The following is a 20,308-nucleotide window of genomic DNA, read 5'->3' as shown; positions in this document are numbered from 1 at the left end:
ACCTATCGGAGTCAACTTCTATGCTGTTTGGTTCCTAGTGGTTAATTGTCTCAGTTGTCAATGATAGCAATTCTTCTCTTTCAGGGGTGACTGGGGTATAGAAATATGGTCACTTGGTCTTCTCCCGACCGGAGGTAAAACGCTTGCCGAAGTGGGGCGTCCGTTTGTCTGTGCGGGATGTATCAAGTTCGCAGTCACGTCCGATCAGAAGGGGGACGTTAAATCCGATGCCTCGTGTAAAGAGAGTGCCACGCTCTTTGCACGTTAAGAACCCTTGCAACAACTCTTTGAGTGGTCCGTAGGTGGCCTGTTGCAAGGCAAAATTTCTGTTCCTATCCAAGATACCCTCATTTTCGAGTGGCAGTCCAAATTTCCCCGACCATCATCCCAGATGGCCTCTATCGTATCAACCTACATAATGCATTTATTGTGAACTTGTTCTCGTCCTGAATATGCATGAAGTATTTGCAACTGGACGTTAAGCAACCAACAATCAATCAAAAATCAGGAAATTAAAGATAAAATGAGCTTAAAATATCTGTCTTTGTCAGTTGTCTCTCGTTTGTTTTAATGTTGTTGTTTGATTGATGTCTCATTAACATATCTCCCATACTGTTTTTTTTCTGTTTTGAATTAACTGCCATTTAACTTATTGTGCATTCAATTAGTATCCCCCTCCCCAAGATTTCAAATGTTCTGTTGGTTTTACAGCTGATATCAATAAGTATATAGCTAAAGGTAATATCATTGGTTAGCTGTTTTGCTAGTTTAACTGTGAATTCATTGTAAGGTTAGATATAGCACCCTCCTTTCGAAGTAACTTGTACTACAGACAACCAGATCAGCAGGAGGGTGTTATATCTTACCCTTTGATCTTTAGTTTTCATTATGTTTGGCATGTCATTGTTTCTTAGATGACACAATCAACAAAATAAAAGATTGCAACAATAATTAAGGGAAGATATTGATTTATTTTATTTCATGATAATCAGTTTTCTTTTTCCTCCTCAACCATTACTCTTTTCCTTTTGCTAGCTACATTCTTCTGAAATTTAAATATATTATATAAATATCATTCGTGCAAAAACTATTGAACATTTGTTTAATTTCTAAACCCAATAGACCAGTTATGTTCATATATATTAGAAAACATCTAATCAGTTTCAATCAGTGGCACCTCACAAAATCAACCATTATATTTTATACAATTGAAGTGTCAAACATACAGTGGGCATAGGATATTTGGGGAAATAAAATATGAACATGTGGTCATTTGAGTGCTGACATCAAAAGCCATTTGCCTTAATATAACCTTAATATTTTTTTTAAAAAGGACTTGAACAGAGACAATTTTAAGTTTAATGACAGTTCTTTTTTTTAACACTTAAAAAGATGTTCAAAATTGTGTTATGAACTCAACATTTTATTAACTACAACAACAGGGGTAACAGATTAGATGTCATGAATTCTTTCTCATACTATTTTATTTGTCATCAAATGCCCTATGTGATGAGTTTATGCTGCTCCTTACAAATTTACACTTTGTCGATAAATGACATATGTGCCATACAAAATTTTCAAATATTTGATAAAATATAGGAATAAATTGGTCCATTATATTTAAGAAGTCATACCTTCACATAATTTGCTCCTCCAGGGTGGTTTGGAGCATTTCTCAATAATTCTGCTACTTCATATTCCAGGTCTTTTATCTTAAAGCGATCTTTTGTTGCTCTTCTTATTGATCCTGTAACAGATGTTAAAGTCCATTAGAAATATTACATTCAATACAAGAAACAATGAAATATACATATTTTCATATCAATGCAGAATTCATGGTCATCAAAGTTTTATTAATGATTAAGCACATCAGAAGGAGAGATTAGTTTAAGAAGGTGTTTTATTGCTATAAAAATCTATTTGAACATAATTGTTCCAATATTTTCAGGAATTAAAAATAGCAATAACTTACTAATTGAGATAATAACAAAAAATCTTTTTTAAACTTACTTAAAATAGTTTTGTATGAGCTTGTTTCCATAAAGCACAGTTTTCCCTTTTGGCCAGTCAAACTGTACTTTGACATGAGTCCATTTGTAAAAACGGACCTCATTTGGGCTCGGATTACCGACGCCAAGTCCACCCCTCCTCTTAATTTGGATAGTATGTTGATCTGAAATAAAGAGACATTTGATCAAAAAGAGTTTTATTTATAATTCTCTTTTTTTAACCAAATTTTTCAGTTGTCATAAATAGATCAAAATATTTTTTCAAGAGAACATTAAATAAAAATAACAATGGAATATGATAACATTAATAGTAGTAATAACCTTGTGACAAAATGGTCTCCCCATGTTCTTTACGACCAGGTCTTTTGAGTGGTGGCCAACCCTCGTCTGGTCTTACTTGTGAATTTCTTTGCATGCCTCGAGACTGTTGTTGTAGATCTGTAATACATAAATGCAATTGAAATACAGGTTCTTTTTATTCTAGTTTTAAAAATCCTCTTTTTATCAAAACTCATTACGATAAATCAAATGAGCAGGACTCGACATCACCCTTTGATCAGGACAAGTGGACACAGGTGTAGGGCAAGTAGATTCACCATACTACTTGTCTGATGTTTAATAAAATAAAATTCAAGACATGTACATTCCCACAAAATTGAGTGATTGTTTTATTGATCATACAAAATAAAATTAATATTCATTAATTGAACACATTTTAACATGCTGGCAGTGGCTGACCAGTGGAAAGAAACCTATGTAAGTGCTCCTTCTGAGTATAAGCCTCCTTTAATTAGGAGGTCCTTCATATGGAGTTTTGCCTTAGCTTTCATATTTTAAATAAAAGTTAGTTTCATTTGTCTTTCAGAAAGGGACAAGTTAAAAAACTGATAACGTAGAAGCCTGATGAGCCTGAATTGCTTGCTATATTACTCTCAGGTTGGTGGAAGAATATTTGAGGCATCCGAATAGTATAAAAAAATCTTGAATAGATAATGACCAATTATTTTATATATCACACTTATTATAACTATTTTCTATAGTTAAATTTTGCTTTTAATTATACCCCACCCTGTGAAAAAATGTTCTGATTTGAAAAAAAAAGAAAAAATGCACAGAACTCCTTCACACACCCCTGAGAAATGGCTTAAAAGAAATAACATATCCTCACCATACATGGGAGATTTTGCAAGTTCATATGTAGGAGATTTATGGAGTTTATTTTTTAGGAGTCTTCTGCTTAGGAGTCTTTTGATGGTTTTCTTCACATGTTTCTTCATTATTCTCTCCTTCTGAAATAAAATTTTAATTTTAATAACCATTATTTCAAATTATCTTTTCATTTAACATATGATACTTGACTGCATTCCTTGATTTTAAGTAGAATATTGATTCAGTCTGTACCATTAGCCAATTTTATTTAGACTTGTACCTTTTAGGCATCATTTGTTACACAAAAGAAACACTAGTAGTCAGAAAACATTTTGGTGGAGACTGATGATTTCAACAGGATAAAAGTTGTTAACAATTGTAATTAGTTTTTGATGTACCATTGCAGGTTTCTTTGTTTTCCAATCCTAAAAACATGCATGTAAAAGTGTTTAGATTACTATTACATTTTGTTCTCTCCTTTAAATTGCTGGACTTTTCTGCTAATATCTATATCTTTTGAAAGACATGTATGCTTACATTATTTAAAAGACTTGTCCAAATAACAGCCCAACAATGTACATTAGCAAATTTGTTGTTCTTCCTTGGCTGGAATTCAAAATCATGAGATATTGTGGCACTAAATGTCATAGTAGAGTTGTCACTTGTTCAGACATACTTATATATGTATATATATACATGTATATTAACCTTCACTGGTATCACTTGATTCATGATCCCGGCAACTTGCAGGAATATTTGTAGTCCTTGTGCTTCCTGCTTGAACAATTAAGGAATCTTGTGGCAAGCTCGCTTCATCTTCCGATTCTACGTTTGAGGTAACTTCTCCCCTTTGTGATGGTTTCCTTACTTTTTTATAGTCTTGGTATACTGTTAAAATAAAAAATTACAAAACAAAATTATTGACTAAGGTCGATCAGCTGCAAGTTGATATATTGGAACAGAAGTACTTTTAGTTTAAAATATTATCATTTCCTTCATATTTCTTTTATGGTCAACAAAAATATACTTTCATGTATACCTGAATTTTAGTAGTAACAAATAGTAATGCACTTACCAACATCACTGATCACTCTACAATCATGTCGGGACCACTTTCTTTTGTCAGGAATCTGCTGATCCTTTATTTTTGTCTGATATTTTTTAAAGGCCAGTAACATGTACCCAGTAATAGAATTGTATATATATATAATGGTATTCCACTTGAGCAATAATTCGATGTACACAAAAATGGATTTTTCTAGTAGTCCACAACGTCCGGTATTCAGACCCATTCATTATTTTGATACTAAAGTAAACTGTTATGCCTTGCTATTAATTTTAAAAACAAAGAAGGTGTAGTCCTTACTTTACTATGCGGTATGGACTTTGCTCATTATTGAAGACCATACTGTGACCTGTAGTTGTTACTTTGGGTGTCATTTTGGTCTCTTGTTGAGAGTTGTCCCATTGGAAATCATACAACATCTTCTTTTTTATATGTCATATCAGAATTAAATTTAAAGCGCATTTTATATATTTATAATTTAATGTTGGATGCAACGCGTCTTCTGATTGGCTGAAGTAATTTTATTTATCAGCCCAAAGACATTATTAAGGCATGGGACTGTGACGGCATCAACATTTTTAAAAACACTGAATAACCAGCAATGCAGGCTATTTTACGTTGTGCCCCATTTTTTTTATGTTATTTCGATTAGACAGACGAAAATATTACAGTCATTCCTTAAATATTACTAATAACTTGTCATAATCTAAACCATAAAGTGCATAACTCCAGTTTTCTTACCTTTTTCTCAACCTCATCTTCAATGCTGATCCATGAAGTTGGAGCAGTATCTACAGAGTTGTCGCTATCAAAGACTACTACTGAATATGGCATGTTTTTTTCAGGTTAAACTGAAATAATGAATTACAAATATCTTAAGAATAAATCAATATTATATATTGTCCTTCAAAATTATGGTAAATTAAAATAAAGAATAACATTATGAGGGTTAAATATAAACACAAATCAATAAATAAAATTCACTTCAAACTGTGTTTCAAATGATTTTGATACAAAATAAGGTATTAAAACCTTATTGTCAAGTGTTCTCATGCTCACCTTAAGTTAAAAATTAAAACAGGCATTCAAAACCATGCATTGTTAGAATTCAATTTTGTCAGTCAGTAAATTGTTGACCCTAAAATATTTATCTTGGACCATTTGAACATGTGCATACTTAAAATTAAAACAATTCTAAATCTAATTACCTTGAAAATCATGCAGTAGCGGAAGAAACACTACATATCTTTCCTGCTTTACCATAATGCATCTTTGTGTGAGAACATCTTTTCTAAGGCTTTTCATTGCATAGTTCAGATGATTAAATCGTGTTACTCCAACGATACGGGAGTCACATGGTATGATACATTGTGCTTCTTGTGAATGATATATTCTGCACATAAATGTTTCAGAGGAATCTGCATAAACAACTTCACAAAATTTGGAATGACTGGTTTTAAATGCATTATTTGGCTCTTTGCAATTGATTTTTTGTTCCTTCGGTATTGGTATACTTGATTCAGAGAGTGTTAGTTCTTCCTGTACCCTTTTGACAAGCTGTGCAGCTGGTAGATTTCCTCCTCTTATTTTTCGCTTTAAATGTTGCATGTAGCTTTCAAATTTCCATGCTGTACAGTTTTCTAGACATGCAAACTGACATGCATCATCTTTAAGATGAACTAAACTGTGTACATTGTACACAATGAATTCCCTTCCATACAGCTCTCTGCCTTTATTTACAAAATATTCAAGTAAATCTTGAGCATATTCGCTATGTAAAGCAGTTAGTTTCTCACTTACTAATATAGATATGGCTACACTCAATGCCATGAAATGTTTGTAATATGGAGGTGACAATACTTCTTTGAGAGCAAACTGACCAGTATACAACAAAAACTGTCGGAACTCTGTTGCCTTCCAACGATCTATCTCTGGTAATGGTCTGGGCTTACGTGCAAATTCTCTAGGCACATTTTTTTTTCAATGCTACCAAGTTTTCACTTATCGGTCTGATTTGTGCTCCTGAAAGCCTGAAATCTCCTCTAGGTCCCCTCATCCAAGTTACAAGTAATCGTTTAGTGACACATAAACATAATTTGCGCATATAATCAATAGGGAAACATTTTATCATATCGATAGGTAACTGAGTGATAGGTGAATTTCCTTTATGGTGTTGGACCTGTTCATGTTTTCTGAAAGATTCGTCAGTTCTCTGTGTTAAATTAGAAACCTGTGGATATGTCATTCTTCCTATGTATTCACCATTTTGATTGCATCTATCACAGCTACAATAACTAGAATATTGTTTAATGTTCTTAACCAAAGCTTTAGCAGGTGCGTCACAAATTATGCAAGAAATAGAGACTATAAAATTTCTTCCATCAAACTCAAATCCATCTCGACAAATTTCTAATAGATCTCGGACAGTATCATTCAGAAAATCCAGGTTTGCAGGTTTACTAGTCCCTAAGGCGAATGAGATGGGGAACACTTTACTTTCTTTGATGTTGTTAATTAAATAGAGAATTGGCCAGACACTTGTATTACTACTTTTAAATAATGGCAAGCCATCAATATTAAAAGAAAGATTAAGGTTCTGAACCTGGTCAAGATTAAAATCTTTCGATATTTTTTTCATATTTTGATCGATCATATTCCTTAGTCCAACATGGTAATAGCTTATTTCTGAAACTGTCTTTAATTCCACTATTAAGTACGTGCACAAGAGAGTAACTCATCTGTAAGTCCATTGTTCTTTAAAATCATAAGTAGAGCATCATGACAGTTTTGCTTGACTTCAAACTGGTTTGTCCATGTCTTTAAGTCACCAGCTAGTGATTTTTCACCTTTATCAGTATCAAATTCACTAATCGGTAACATTTTCTCTGTTGAATCTACTATGTCCCAATCATTTTCCTCTAAAGAAGGTGTATAAACCTTTTCAGAAGAATCGGTTTCAGTGTTTGTTTCAGATTGAGCATTTGCGATTGTCTTCCTACATTTCTTTTGTCCAGAATGACACTCTAGCTCAGGTTTAGAATTTGCATAAAACTTTTGAATGGAATTGAATGACTCTATATCTTCATCTGAGCTTTCAGTATTTTTTTAAATGCTTTGTTTTTGAACCTTTCTCTTTTCTGAAATCCATTTTCTGTTATACTCCAAACGTTTTAACCGTTTTTTACATGCACTACTTTGGTTTGGACTTGAACTCATTACGTACTCTAAAATTTTGAAAAAATAAATAAAAAATAAAAGATACATGAATATACCATTAACATGCATATGACAACCCCTCTTAATACTTAAAATAACAGATATATGTTATAAGTTCTTGAATGTATATGGTGTACGCCTAAAATTCATATGATACACGAATCGTCCTTTTTTCTAAAAAAAAACAACCCAAACAATCGTAACATAAGTAGTTTAAGGACGAGCAGGACATTACTTCACGTGATTGTCATGGTAAATATAGAACCGAAGTTTCCATTGTTCGTTACATATTTAAGGATGAAGACCTATTTAGAATGAATTTTAATCAATATAATATACATAGTAATGCATTCTATTTCTAATAAAGTTTAGTAAACACATCAATTTTACAGACAGTTACTGTTGTTACGCATTTACAAAAAAAACTAAAACTAGCGTGGAGTTAAACCAATTCACTTATCAATTGATTAATAAGAAGCTTAAGTATCTCCTTTATATTTAATTTGTATGCAAACTATAACCATCTGTGCAATGGGAGACAACTCAAATTTACTACCGGCAGATGAGTGATTTACAAGGTATTATAAATAGCAGCACAGGCCCTAATAAGCCAGATATATTGCTTAACGTGGCAGAAACCACTTTTTTTACAATACATTTTAAAAATTTCATAGATTTTATGACTTTATTTTCAGAAAAAAAATCATTCAAGCTTATAAACAAATAAAATATATGGTTGCAAGTAACTATTAAAGATGTGTGCTTTTTGTGCTACATTGAAGACCAATTGGTGGCCTTCGGCTGTTGTCAGCTCTGTGATCGGGTTTACACATTCCCCATTTTCATTCTCAATTTTATTGCTTATGTTAATATATATAGGAAACCTTTAACTTTGATTATCTGTGTCCAGCATGGATATTTTTTTAATATATAAGTAGGGAAAAACATGTGATGCATTGATACAAATCTTATCCTCACCTTCAGAGTCCTGCAATTGAAGACAATATGTGTAGGCAAAATTCAAGAGATAAATGATATATGGTGAATTAAAAAAGTTCATTGGAAGGTACCCAAGACCATAAATATTCCGTATCCACTTCACAAATAATACATGATGGTCTTAATGTATAGATTATGCGTATTGATGTTGTTTATCATCTTAACAACGTGTTATATTATTCTTTCATTTGTCTTTGTTCTATTATTAATATTTATGTTACTATTGGATTGTTGTATGTGATATCCATTGAACGTGGGTCGGTACTTTATATCCCGTCATTGTGTTTGTATATATTTATTTTTATTTTTTGCTGGTGAGTTTTGTATATGAGACTTTTTGTGTTTCTTTGGTTCTTATAACGTGACTCTGTATTTTAAAAAAAATCCCGTCAGTATGTTATTGTTCTATAATATGTTAATATTAAATATATTTCTATTATAAACTAGAAAATATGTTGAATTAAAAACGTCAAAATTATTCAATCGCGTAGTGGAATGAATTTTTTTTTAATCCTTTCAATTCTATAGATCTTTTGGATTATTACAAATCTCGGTCTATTTCTGAAATTAATTCTTTCAAACTTTTGTTTTTTAACCCTGTATGCTAACATTGCCCATTTAAAATATTTAAATTATTTGTATAAACATTGAACGACAAATATATGTGACGTATACATTTTTTTCTGACGTCAGACACGCGAATCAATGAATGTGTTTGTAGATAGAAGTTTTGTGTGTTCTGTTAAAATGTTCCTTTTGAAAGTGTTACGCGATGATGACTGCTGTACCCATACTTTGACTTTTTTTTTATTATGTCTGTTTAGTTCACGCATCACTGTAAAAATATCGGAATTTGATGATACTGTCATCAAAGAAAGAGGTTTAGCGCTATAAAAACTAGGTTTAATCCACCATTTTCTACATTTGAAAATGCCTGTACCAAGTCAGGACTTTGACAGTTCTTGTCCAGTCGTTATTGATGTGCTTTGTCATTTGATTTTGCCATGTTATTATGGACTTTCCGATTAGATTTTCCTCTGAGTTCAGTGTTTTCGTGATTTTACTTCTTAGTACCTTGTCAGAACATATCCTTACCATCAAAATCTTAAGATATGTGTTTCCATACAACCAATTACCCCATTTTGATAGCTGTCATGTGAGAAGACCATTTTTTTAAAGTCTAATTTGATCCATATGTGATGAAAATTAATCTACACAATGAACCGCATATACAAAGTCACGAATGTAACAGTTATTTACCATTCCTCTGATGTGTTTGAACTTTTATTTTGACATTTTATAAAATGCATGTACTTTTCGTATGAATTTCTTTTGGTGATTGGTATTTTTGCTATTTTACTTTATACAGAAGAATAATTTCTGACCCCAGTATCAATAAAAGTGCGAGAAAACCTAAAACAATCAAAAACTAATTAAAAAGACCATTAAAACAGAAAATTCCAAAAAACCTATGCAACATACGACAGTGCCAATCTACATTCTATACATAAAAGTGTAATGTACTTATGTATCTAGTTAAAATTTGTATATGTTAAGCATATTTTTTGTGCAATTCATGAGCAGTTATTGATCACATTATAAACTGTTAAGAGTTTTGAAAGATAGTTTGTTACTTGTCGAGCACATATTTTACTCTACAAAATTACTTGAATAATAAAGCTATGAAAACAGGTTTCAAATGTCAATATTTAAACTTGGTTCGAACTGAATTATTAGTTTTTTTTTACCTATTAGTTAAACTCAAAGAATTATATAATTTAAAGACATGCAACTGTCTGACCTTAGTCCAAACTAAAAACTCTAGCTAATTTTACTTTTCAATTAAAATCTAACATTTTGACAGCATTATTCAAACTACCAAACGAGCAGGAAATTTGTATGCTTTATATATAATATAGATATATGGGCTGACTTAGACCAGTCGCGACTAAATCTCAAATTCGAGACTAGTCAAGACTAATCGAGTCGGGTCGAGAATTGATCGAGTACAATTTCAGATTAGTTATTTATCAGCCTCGTAGGTAAATCTAGACCAAAGTCGAGTACAGTTAGGTACAGTGTAGTTCAACGCAACCATACTAGATTGATAAATAATAGTTCTACATTAATGAACCAAACATCATATCGAACAAAGAAAGAAGTAATCAGATACCATCACTGAAAATGAATTTATATTTCTTAAGTCCATGAACACAAATGTATATAATAATGTACATATATTTAAAGTGTAATAATGTACATGTATTTAAAGTGTTGAAGGCCGTACTTTATCCTATAATGGTTTACTTTTTAAATTGTTATTTGGATGGAGAGTTGTCTCATTGGCACTTACACCACATCTTCCTATATCTATATATGCTTAAATACAAAGCTAAAAATACAAAGTATATAGAGCACATATATTCTTAAAATTTAAAACTCATCGAATATTCTACACAAAACTAAGAACAGCAACAAACAAACACAATTATATTTTTTTCAGATTTATTCAACGATACTAATACGATTTAAACAGTTACAAACAAGGTGAAACTAACTCGTTTTGAGCAACATTTCGAAACAACAAATGGTCTTCATCAATGTAAGTATTTAATTAAAATGCCTGTACCAAGTCAGGAAGATGACAGTTGTTATCCATTCGTTTGATGTGTATAAACTATTGGTTTTGCCATTTGATTTGGGACGTTCCTTTTTTTAATTTTCCTCGGAGTTAAGTCTTTTGTTTTTTTACTTTTTACATTTGTTTCATGAGCTAAATCATTAATACAGGTGCCTTTTTTATAGATAAATTATTCGGAATATATACTAAGCTACATGTAGCAAAAAGCAAATGTATGTATCTTTAACTTTTCCCTTGTGCTTTAAATGTTAGACTTTGATCCACGTCCGTTCCTTTAATCAAAATTCATTGTTGGGTCTCTTTCTCAAACCTGATTCAGATATTTCAATCAGAATGGAATGATTTTTCTACAAGAAATACAATGAATAAACATAAATGTAATAAGAAGTAAAATCACATAAAGACTGCACTCCATGGAAAGTTGAAAACGGAAAGTCGATAATCAAATGAAAAAATAAACAGCGCCAACTTATTAAACAAATAGCTAACAACTGTTATATTCCTGACTTGGTACATGTATTTTAGACATCAAGAAAAAAATATTCAATATCAAACAATAAATAGAATAAAAACATACAGCCCGAGTGTTAATGTTTTATATTTTGACTCTAATTTTCAGATGAGGGATTCGGGGTACAAATTGATTTTTTTAATTAGTTATATGTACTTCCCAATCTATTTTTACTGTTCATGATTTTTCACTGAGTTTCAAAATATATGTTTACATATATACATAATTATGTTATGCACAATGTGGACAAACTTTATAACCTTTCAATATACATACACGTACACGTATATATGTTTTAACTACTTCTTTTAGTGCAATTTTGAATTAATTCTTTATCTTCAGATTTAACTTCTGTGTTATGTATTAGTTTTGCGAGTTCTTGATATTCACCGAATGCGTTCAAAGCGTCGAGGAATTTATCATAATGGTCTTCTCCTCCATTCAAAAGTATTTCCATTAGTTTCCTGTTCTTTTCTTCATTTGAACTCCGTTTCTTAATCTTTTTACTTTCTTCGTTTTTCAACATACCAAAAAACGTTAGGTGATCTACTATCCATTTAAACGAAGGAACTTTATAGAATGTATCAGGCCACTGTGATAAACCTGCAAACATAACCAATTTCATTTATCAAAAATACCGTAATACATCGAATAACAATTTCACGTCATCCAAAAATATGACTATTCATTGATTCGAATTATGGCAAGATACAACTATACACAGCTAATCAGATACATGAAGTTGAAGGGAAAAACAGAAGGGAAAACTACAATGACTGACTGCTCCATACATATTGTTTATTGTTGCAATCTATCCCATTATGTTTTTACTTGCAATTAGTATTTCTATAATAAAGTACACCGTGTTTAAATTACCTTGTTAACAATTTCTGGACTTGATAGTATATAATATCTAGACCGGAGATATATCAAAAGTAAGTTTGTTTTTTTGTTATGTTTATCACCTTGTAGAATATAAATATATATATACTATTGTTTTTGATTCAAAGCCGAATATGTGAAAGCCGAGGTTTTATAAGTACCAAAACAGTTAAAGAGCAAAAAATACCTACAAAATAGTCAAATCAATTTAAGACCAAATTAGCGTCAGGGAGTTGAAACCTTAGTTTTTTAATAATTTCATATTTATCAATTTTAGAAAGATTTATGTTTTTTAGCATATTGTTATTTTTATTGTTATTTTTATTGTCTTTTTGATCGATTGCAGTGTTTGATATGACTTTGTTTGTATGTTTTAAACTTAGAATTTAGAGAAAAGATAACTTTTTGTTCTTTGTGTATCACTTTCTAACTGATAATTGCATGACATCTACTTTCATCTGACTTAGAATATATAATTACCGTATATTGGTAAACCAATGGTCAAAACAATCAACAATGCTACGGTAAAGTAAATACAGTTTAATTTATAAGTTCTACCTGTAAAGAGAAATAAAGGTTTAAGGTTTACAGTACACGATATAAAAAGAAGGAAATATGGTATGACTGCCAAAAGAAAACTTTCCAACATACCCCACATGACACAACGGTTAAACATTATACGTCTTTAAGGTAGCACATTACAAAGATTTTTCATCCCCAATCAGACATCTTTAAACTGATGTAATTCCACTCATCCTTCTTTAAATTTTATAAATGAGGTACCAAAAGAAAGAAGAATGATTAATCTTTCAAATCAATAGAACAAATGTTATACCACATTGAATTTAGTGATCTCTTATGAATTGATGTTGCAAACTTCATTTAAGATTTATGAGAGAATGAAATACAATAGGAAAAATCTGAGACATAGTTTTGGAGATCAAGCTGTGTTGTACAAGAATCTATAAAATATTTTGGGATGCTATGAAGAACAAAGACGCTAAATTCATTCAAGTGTGGACATCAAAATATAGCAACTAATTACTTACCAATTGATTATGTAATAATTATGTCAAAATGAAATTATCACAATTTGAAAGATTAATCTTTCTTCTTTCTTTTGGTACCTCATCTATAAAATATAAAGAAGGATGAAATGAATTACATCAGTTTAAAGTTGTCTGATTAGAAGTGAACAAATCTTTGTATTGTGCTACCTTAGTTATGAGTCAAATTGATAGATAGCCCCTAGTTGACAAATGTACAATAATTCAAACGAGAAAACTATTTATGAACCATATTATAAAGGTAAAATTAGTATGATATACATACTTGTTTATGTTTTAAAATAGCATTTTTTTTCTGACCGACCAACCGGATTAGATGATGAGAAACATCTGTAAACATGTTTATTACAGACTTCCAGGTGTCCAAGTGTTCCCGTGGTGAGGGGTTGGGCCAACTTGAGAATTGTTTTTCCCTGGTTGTGGGTGTGGTTTATACATATGTTAGTGACACATCTTTATTCAGCCTGTAACGGAATGTTCATGGATACCACTGTAATCGCACAGCTTTGGTGAAAGGAGAACACCAAAATCCAGTTTAGAAGTTAACTGACAGTAAATGTGCAATTCATGAACATTTCAGTCTCGATTATTTGGGAGTTTTTACAATTTAGCTATTTTGTTGTTTTTAATCACAAGTAATTTGATGCAATGTTGATGGGTTTTTTAAGAGGCTAACATATGATACTTTCCATACAAATGCAAACATACCTTCGTTATAATAATTTCTGACATCTTTAAATCTGTTTTCTAATGGAGAAGACAAGTTTTTTGGTTGTGACCTGTTTGAGGATATTAGGAAAAATATCAACAAGACAATAGCCAATGTAAAAAGATACACAAGTAATGACAATTTAAAAAGTATAAATAGCTTCAGATCATACAGACAACAATGGACCTAACTATTTAACGCGCTTATTATTTAGATGAGCATTCCCATATAGACTTGTTGCTGTGATAATCTGTTTAATCTGAAAATAAAGTCGTGCAGTCTTAGGAGCCAACACAGTGGGAAAATATACTAAAACTCTGTTGGTTTCCTCACTTAACAACCATTGGTTCAGTTTGATATTTTTACTTTATATCTTGACACGTAATGAACTCGGAAACCTTAATTGATAAATACTGGTAGGTAGTTAAGAGTGATGCATATTACATATGTCAGCAACCTTGAGGTATTAATGATAAGTAGAAACATATTTCATGTATTGAGCTGTTACGTCATCATGTTTATATTATAATAATATAATCAGAAAAAACTAACATTTTTGTTTTACAAGTTTAAGGCTCCAGAAATGTCAGACATAGGATTTGGGTCCTAGTGTCTTCTCCATTAAACTCTTATAACTGTTTTTTGTGTATTTCGAATTAGGGTATATCAGATCAAATTTTATACGACATATTTTCTTGTTTTGCTATCACATTTAACCATATTAATTAGGAGACACATTACATAATGGGTAACTTTTCATAGATCCGCACAACTGATCATAAAATTATTAAGGTTACAAAAATATTTCAAGTTGTAAAACTAATATCACGTTTCGAAATTTGCTAACAGAACCGAGCACTTCATATCTTGATTATAAAAGCTTCCTGGAAACAAACAGAAATTTGAGGTATTCCTTTTTTCAAACTTTATGTTTATGCTCTAAACTATTTTAGGTAATTGTTAAGCATTGCTGTTATTTATGTGTGCAACAGTAGTATATAATATCATGTATGCATTCAACACTCTTACCAGAATTAAAAATTATTCTCGCCAGACGCACGTTTCGTCTACATAAGACTCATCAGTGACGCTCGAATCATAGAAAAGTGAAAAGGCCAAACAAATAAAATTTTGAACTGCATTGAGGACCAAAGATTCCTAAAACTTTTGCAAAATACAGCAACGATAATCTATTTCTGAGGAAGAAAAACCATAATTGTTGTTCGAAAGGTAATTGCTCGATGGAGAGTCAAAGAAATTCAGGTTGAAATTTTAAACCAAAGTCATCAACTATAAGAGGAAAACAACGGAAAAAGAAAAACAAACGCCAAAATGGGAAGAGACGAACTATTTGATAACACCTGCAAATTCTGACTTTATACAAGAAAAAACTTGTGGATTGAAACTTGTATTATGTCTAGCCTAACCCCCAGCTTATAAGGTAATCATAAAAAAGGGCAACAGTAGTATACCGCTGTTCGAAATTCATAAACTGATTGAGAAAAAAAAAATCTGGGTTACAAACGTAAACTGAGGGAATACATTAAATCTAAGATGAAAACTACGAAACAACAAAAACACAACACTAAAATGTAACACACAGAAACGAACTATTATATAACAATGGTCATGTTCCTGACTATGTACGGGACATTTTAAGAAAAAATATGGTTGGTTGAACCTGTTTTCGTGGCTACCCAAACCTCCCTCTAAAAAAATAACGTTACAATGACAACACTATATAACAGGAAAATAGTACAAACAATCACATGCACAATTACAGGGAAACGCATTGATAAATAATAGGATATGACAGTGCATTACATTACCTTTAAACAGCATAATGACAATATACATCTTTCTTATCTTTCTTTTAATAAAACAGAAGTCGTGCTGAAGTCGAAAAGGGTTGTTAAAAAACTGAAAGAGTTTCAAAGTGGCAAATTACTTACGTTCTGACGATAATTTCTTGACATGATTTATTCCGAACAGCAGTACCAATAACATGATTAAAGGGACACGGATTTTCTGTAATGACACCAATAACATGTAATTCATTGAAGTACACATCCTTTAAGAATAAGTATGTTTCATCAGTTGGTTGTTATAAGTTTGTTTTTTTAATAATTGGCATGCACATTTATATATACAGTTCGACAAGTGAAATCAACTAAGATTACAATTTCGTTAATAGAAAGGTAAGATGTTATATTAAAATGGTGATAGAATTACATGTGTATCGGTATTGAAGGTTATAATATTATTTTTCACAAGACAGATATTTATCAGTAAAAACTATTATCTTTGTTTTCGGCTATAATTTATCATTTGCATTAGCGGTTTGTGTTTTTCATGAATTACAATACCGAAATGTTCTAAAATATAGATTGTCGCAGAGGAACCAGTACATTAAGCAATAGGTAAATTAAAATGAAAATACAATAAATATTTTTTTTTTCTCGAGCTTTACTTAACATTTACTGGTTGTTTTTTTTAAGAAAGAAATCAACACAGATACAGCAGTAACATAAAGTGGAATGTACGAAGTAAGGAATATGACAGTTGTTTGACATTTGTTCGATGTGTGGGAGGGTTTTGATTCTGGACATTCCGTTTTTAATTTTCCTTTGAGTTCTGTACTTTTGATTTTACTTTTTTACATCGGCATTACATAACGGTATACATCAGTGGTGTGAAGTAAAATTTTATAAAATTAACCAGAAATATGAAAGTTGTTTTCAATTCGTTCGATGGGTTTAATCTTTTATTCTCGCAATTTGGTGAGAGATTTTCCGTATTGTAGTCCTATCAAGTACTGTTGTCATTTTAATGTTAGATTTTACAATGCCATAAAAGCAGGTTTAACCCACCAATTCCTTGTTAAAATGTCCTGTAACACGTCAGGAAAATGTCCATTGTTATATTATAGTTCGGTTCTCTGTGTGTTACATTTTAATGTTTTGTTTATGTTGTGTATTATTTCTCCTCTTATATTTGATGTGTTTCCCTCAGTTTTAGTTCGTAACCCCGGATTAGGTTTTTTCTCAATCGATGTATGAATTGCGAACAGAGGTATACTTATGTTGCCTTTTTTAGTTGTTTTAATATTTACATCATAGGTGTGAAGTAAAATATAAAAAAGAAGATGTGATATGATTGTCAATGAGACAACTATCCACAGAAGACCAAAATGACACAAACATTAACAACTATAGTTTACCGTAGGACCTTCAACAATGAGCAAAGCCCATACCGCAGTGTCAGCTATAAAACTCTCCGAAAAGACAATTTTAAAACAATTCAAACACTAACGGCACTATTTCTGTAAAAAAAAATGAACGAAAAACAAATATGTATCACTTAAACAAACGACAACCGCTGAATTACAGTCTCCTGACTTGGGACAGGCACATACATAAATCATGTGGCGGGGTTGTTTATTCAAATTTACCTTCATTACCACAAATGAGTTTGTGACACGAACAGTCTTCCTCTGAGGGTGTACAATAGCAGTTGTGTTTAGGCGTTGTAACAAATATGTACCCTTGTGAAGAATCGCATCCACAAGTTGTATCATTTATCATTATTCCTTCACGGTGGACGATTTGACCCTCTTCATTACAAAATGACTTTTGATACACACACTTATTGTTACCATCAGTTGAAAATGGGAAAGGCTGATACCGTTTATAGCTGCATCCTGCTTTATTGAAATATGGTTCGAATATAAGTTTGCTGCCTATAGTTAATATAAAAGAAATTAGAAGAGGAATATGTTGTAACATAGCGCAGTTAATTTTTGTAGCAAAATCCTTAATTGATAGATACAATCATCATAGATACTAAGATTGTAATTGTGTAAACCATGTTAATGTTGTATATACTTTTACAAAACAACAATAATCACAAAAAAGGTGATAAATTTAAGCACGAAAAGGGGGAAAACTTTAAATTTGTAATAGTGTTAATACCTTTGTAATTCTAATTAAATGCATTGGCCAATACAATATTATTATCAAATCGTTTTAGCACCCTGCTAAAAAAACAATAAGTCGGACATGGATACCCCAGACTCTTGCGTACCAGCCAAGTAAATATCTTCTACACTAGTACTTTCCTTATCTGTCTATATGAGTATTGAATAAGTACAGACTTTTGATTTAAATAATCACTTACTGTCTTGGTACCGATTCCACATGTGGAGCAGGGTCTGATTATATTTCCGGAGCACCCATTCTTGATGAGATTTGTGGTGCTTATCCTTAGTTTTCTATATTGTGTTTTGTGTAATATTGTTTGAGTGTTAGTCTTTTAGTTTTTAGCCATGGCAATGTCATGGTTTTTTTCGATTCATGAGTTTCAATATTCCTGTGGTATCGTTTGCCCTGTTTTGATGACTGCTACGGTTTGGAAGGGTGTAAGCATAATATCTATAAATACCTAGCCTCGCGACATTTGCATGTGCCTGTCCAAAGAAAAGGAAATTATCAGAGGTAACTATACATTGACTTCTAATGTGGAATGTGTTTGATATTGTCCGTTTTTATATATTGGAAATATTGCTGGAAAAAAAATTAAAAAAAATGAAAGATACAGTATTACTTCCACCCTCCGTATGACTAAATTTATTGGCTTGATTACTTAAAATCGAAAAGGTAAGCAATTGATCAAGGCAGAATGTTGTTTCATTGAAAAGTCCATCACGATAGGGGGAATATATCAAATATTTCATTTTACAGTATTACCTGTGCTACTATAATCCAGTCCATCGCAGGTCTCTCGATACGAATTCTCTGGAGAACGCAACAAACACACATAGCTTTGACCGCAATAAAACTTTCTTGCTCTGAGACGCCAATGTCCTGGCGCTGGACATTTTAACTCATATACAAACGTAACAGCAATAACCTTGAAAATATTAAAAGTTCGGTGAATCGGTCAACAAATGGTAAGATAGAGGCCACAGATACTACAAAGAGTATAACAATAGTCTTAGCGATATTGAGATGTGTACAACAACAGTCCTTACAAATGCTGGTCGGATTGGAAAATATCTTTCAACTAGTCTCTTGCCTTGCAGTTTTATATATTTTGTAAATAGTTATAGTTGTGTCTGAGCCGTAGTCCGCATATATTTTTGTGTGGTCCTCTTATATCATTTACAACCACATTACATCAAATCTCCTTATTTTCAAATTAAGTCTTCAGTTGATCAATTTATTTTTGAGTATCAATCTGCCACTCCAGTTCTACAAGGTCAAAACTCCGGTGAGGTGTGAACAAAAGTGTACGTATTCTACATAATAAAAATGTACTTATTTGATAAAACACTGAAATGTACTTACTTGAAGAAACCAAAGTAGTACTGCTGATTTCATCATACAAAGATAAAGGAATCACTTCAATCTGAAAAAAAATAAACAAAAAGCTATTGCGTGTTATATGCATATTGGCACATTTTTGTTTTATAATTCAGTATTCATTCATGATTAGCTTTTCTTTTTTTACAATGTGTCCACATTATTTTATAATTCTGATGAAGCTTAATCATCTCATGTTATTTTCGACGATTATATTGTTAACGAGATTGGAATCATTAAAAAAAATCAAACAAGCAGACAAATATTCAGTTATCAAATTTGACTTAAGGTGGTACCCAACACTTTCACTTAAATTAATTTGGCTCGTTTAATTTTCATAAAATTTTGACAAAGTATTTACTTTGATCCTTTTACAAAAATATAAAAAAATCAAAAAATTTGAACCAAGCGCTTTATCAGAAAAATTACACTGGTTATATAGCAGTTTGACAAACATTAATTTTGATCATTGAGAAGCTTGATATTCCTTTAACAATACAACGTAATTAAAACGTTAAGCTGATTTTACAGAGTTATCTCCCTGTAGTGTTAGGTACCACCTTAAGTTTATTTTTTTGTTTAAAACATAACAAATTTGTATCAACCTAAAAAATGAATAGAACAGCAATCATAAGACCTCTATCAATTTTTAAAAAAAAACTTTTCTTAACTAAGTGAGCGATCCTTCTGGATGATTAT

At 31.4% G+C, this 20,308-nt stretch overlaps 2 protein-coding genes and 1 pseudogene across 2 annotated transcripts; all 3 read right to left on the bottom strand.

Moving 5' to 3' along the window:
* Positions 1–951: 951 nt before the first annotated feature.
* On the bottom strand, positions 952–3,348 carry LOC139498126 (uncharacterized). Its single transcript, XM_071286459.1, has 5 exons — positions 3,178–3,348; positions 2,331–2,447; positions 2,011–2,173; positions 1,635–1,747; positions 952–1,045 (listed from the first exon to the last, which is right to left on the bottom strand). Exons 2-5 carry the CDS (start codon positions 2,352–2,354, stop codon positions 989–991), a joined length of 357 nt encoding a protein of 118 aa, XP_071142560.1. The 5' UTR covers positions 2,355–2,447; positions 3,178–3,348; the 3' UTR covers positions 952–988.
* Positions 3,225–6,862, bottom strand: LOC139497861 (uncharacterized; annotated as a pseudogene).
* Positions 6,863–10,835: 3,973 nt separating this feature from the next.
* On the bottom strand, positions 10,836–19,657 carry LOC139498125 (uncharacterized). The gene is made up of 7 exons (XM_071286458.1): positions 19,595–19,657; positions 18,995–19,157; positions 17,701–17,988; positions 16,202–16,277; positions 14,249–14,319; positions 12,954–13,031; positions 10,836–12,194 (listed from the first exon to the last, which is right to left on the bottom strand). The coding sequence occupies exons 1-7, from the start codon at positions 19,628–19,630 to the stop codon at positions 11,887–11,889; spliced, it is 1,020 nt and encodes a 339-aa protein (XP_071142559.1). The 5' UTR covers positions 19,631–19,657; the 3' UTR covers positions 10,836–11,886.
* Positions 19,658–20,308: the final 651 nt, after the last annotated feature.

The sequence above is a fragment of the Mytilus edulis genome, chromosome 12 (assembly GCF_963676685.1).
Source record: "Mytilus edulis chromosome 12, xbMytEdul2.2, whole genome shotgun sequence".
Taxonomy (NCBI): domain Eukaryota; kingdom Metazoa; phylum Mollusca; class Bivalvia; order Mytilida; family Mytilidae; genus Mytilus; species Mytilus edulis.
The sequence above is the reverse complement of the archived record's forward strand: the minus strand, read 5'-3'. Positions and strand labels throughout refer to the sequence as shown.

Excerpts from the sequence above, each read along its gene's own strand:
- LOC139498126 (XM_071286459.1), bottom strand. The coding sequence starts at position 2,354 with ATGGGGAGACCATTTTGTCACAAG. Across the intron at positions 1,748-2,010 it reads CTCATACAAAACTATTTTAA|GATCAATAAGAAGAGCAACA; the intron begins GTAAGTTTAAAA and ends CATCTGTTACAG. Across the intron at positions 1,046-1,634 it reads GAGGAGCAAATTATGTGAAG|AAGAATGTAGCTAGCAAAAG; the intron begins GTATGACTTCTT and ends TTTAAATTTCAG.
- LOC139498125 (XM_071286458.1), bottom strand. The coding sequence starts at position 19,630 with ATGATGAAATCAGCAGTACTACTTTGGTTTCTTCAA. Across the intron at positions 19,158-19,594 it reads TACTACTTTGGTTTCTTCAA|GTTATTGCTGTTACGTTTGT; the intron begins GTAAGTACATTT and ends AATATTTTCAAG. Across the intron at positions 16,278-17,700 it reads ACTCATTTGTGGTAATGAAG|AAAATCCGTGTCCCTTTAAT; the intron begins GTAAATTTGAAT and ends GTGTCATTACAG.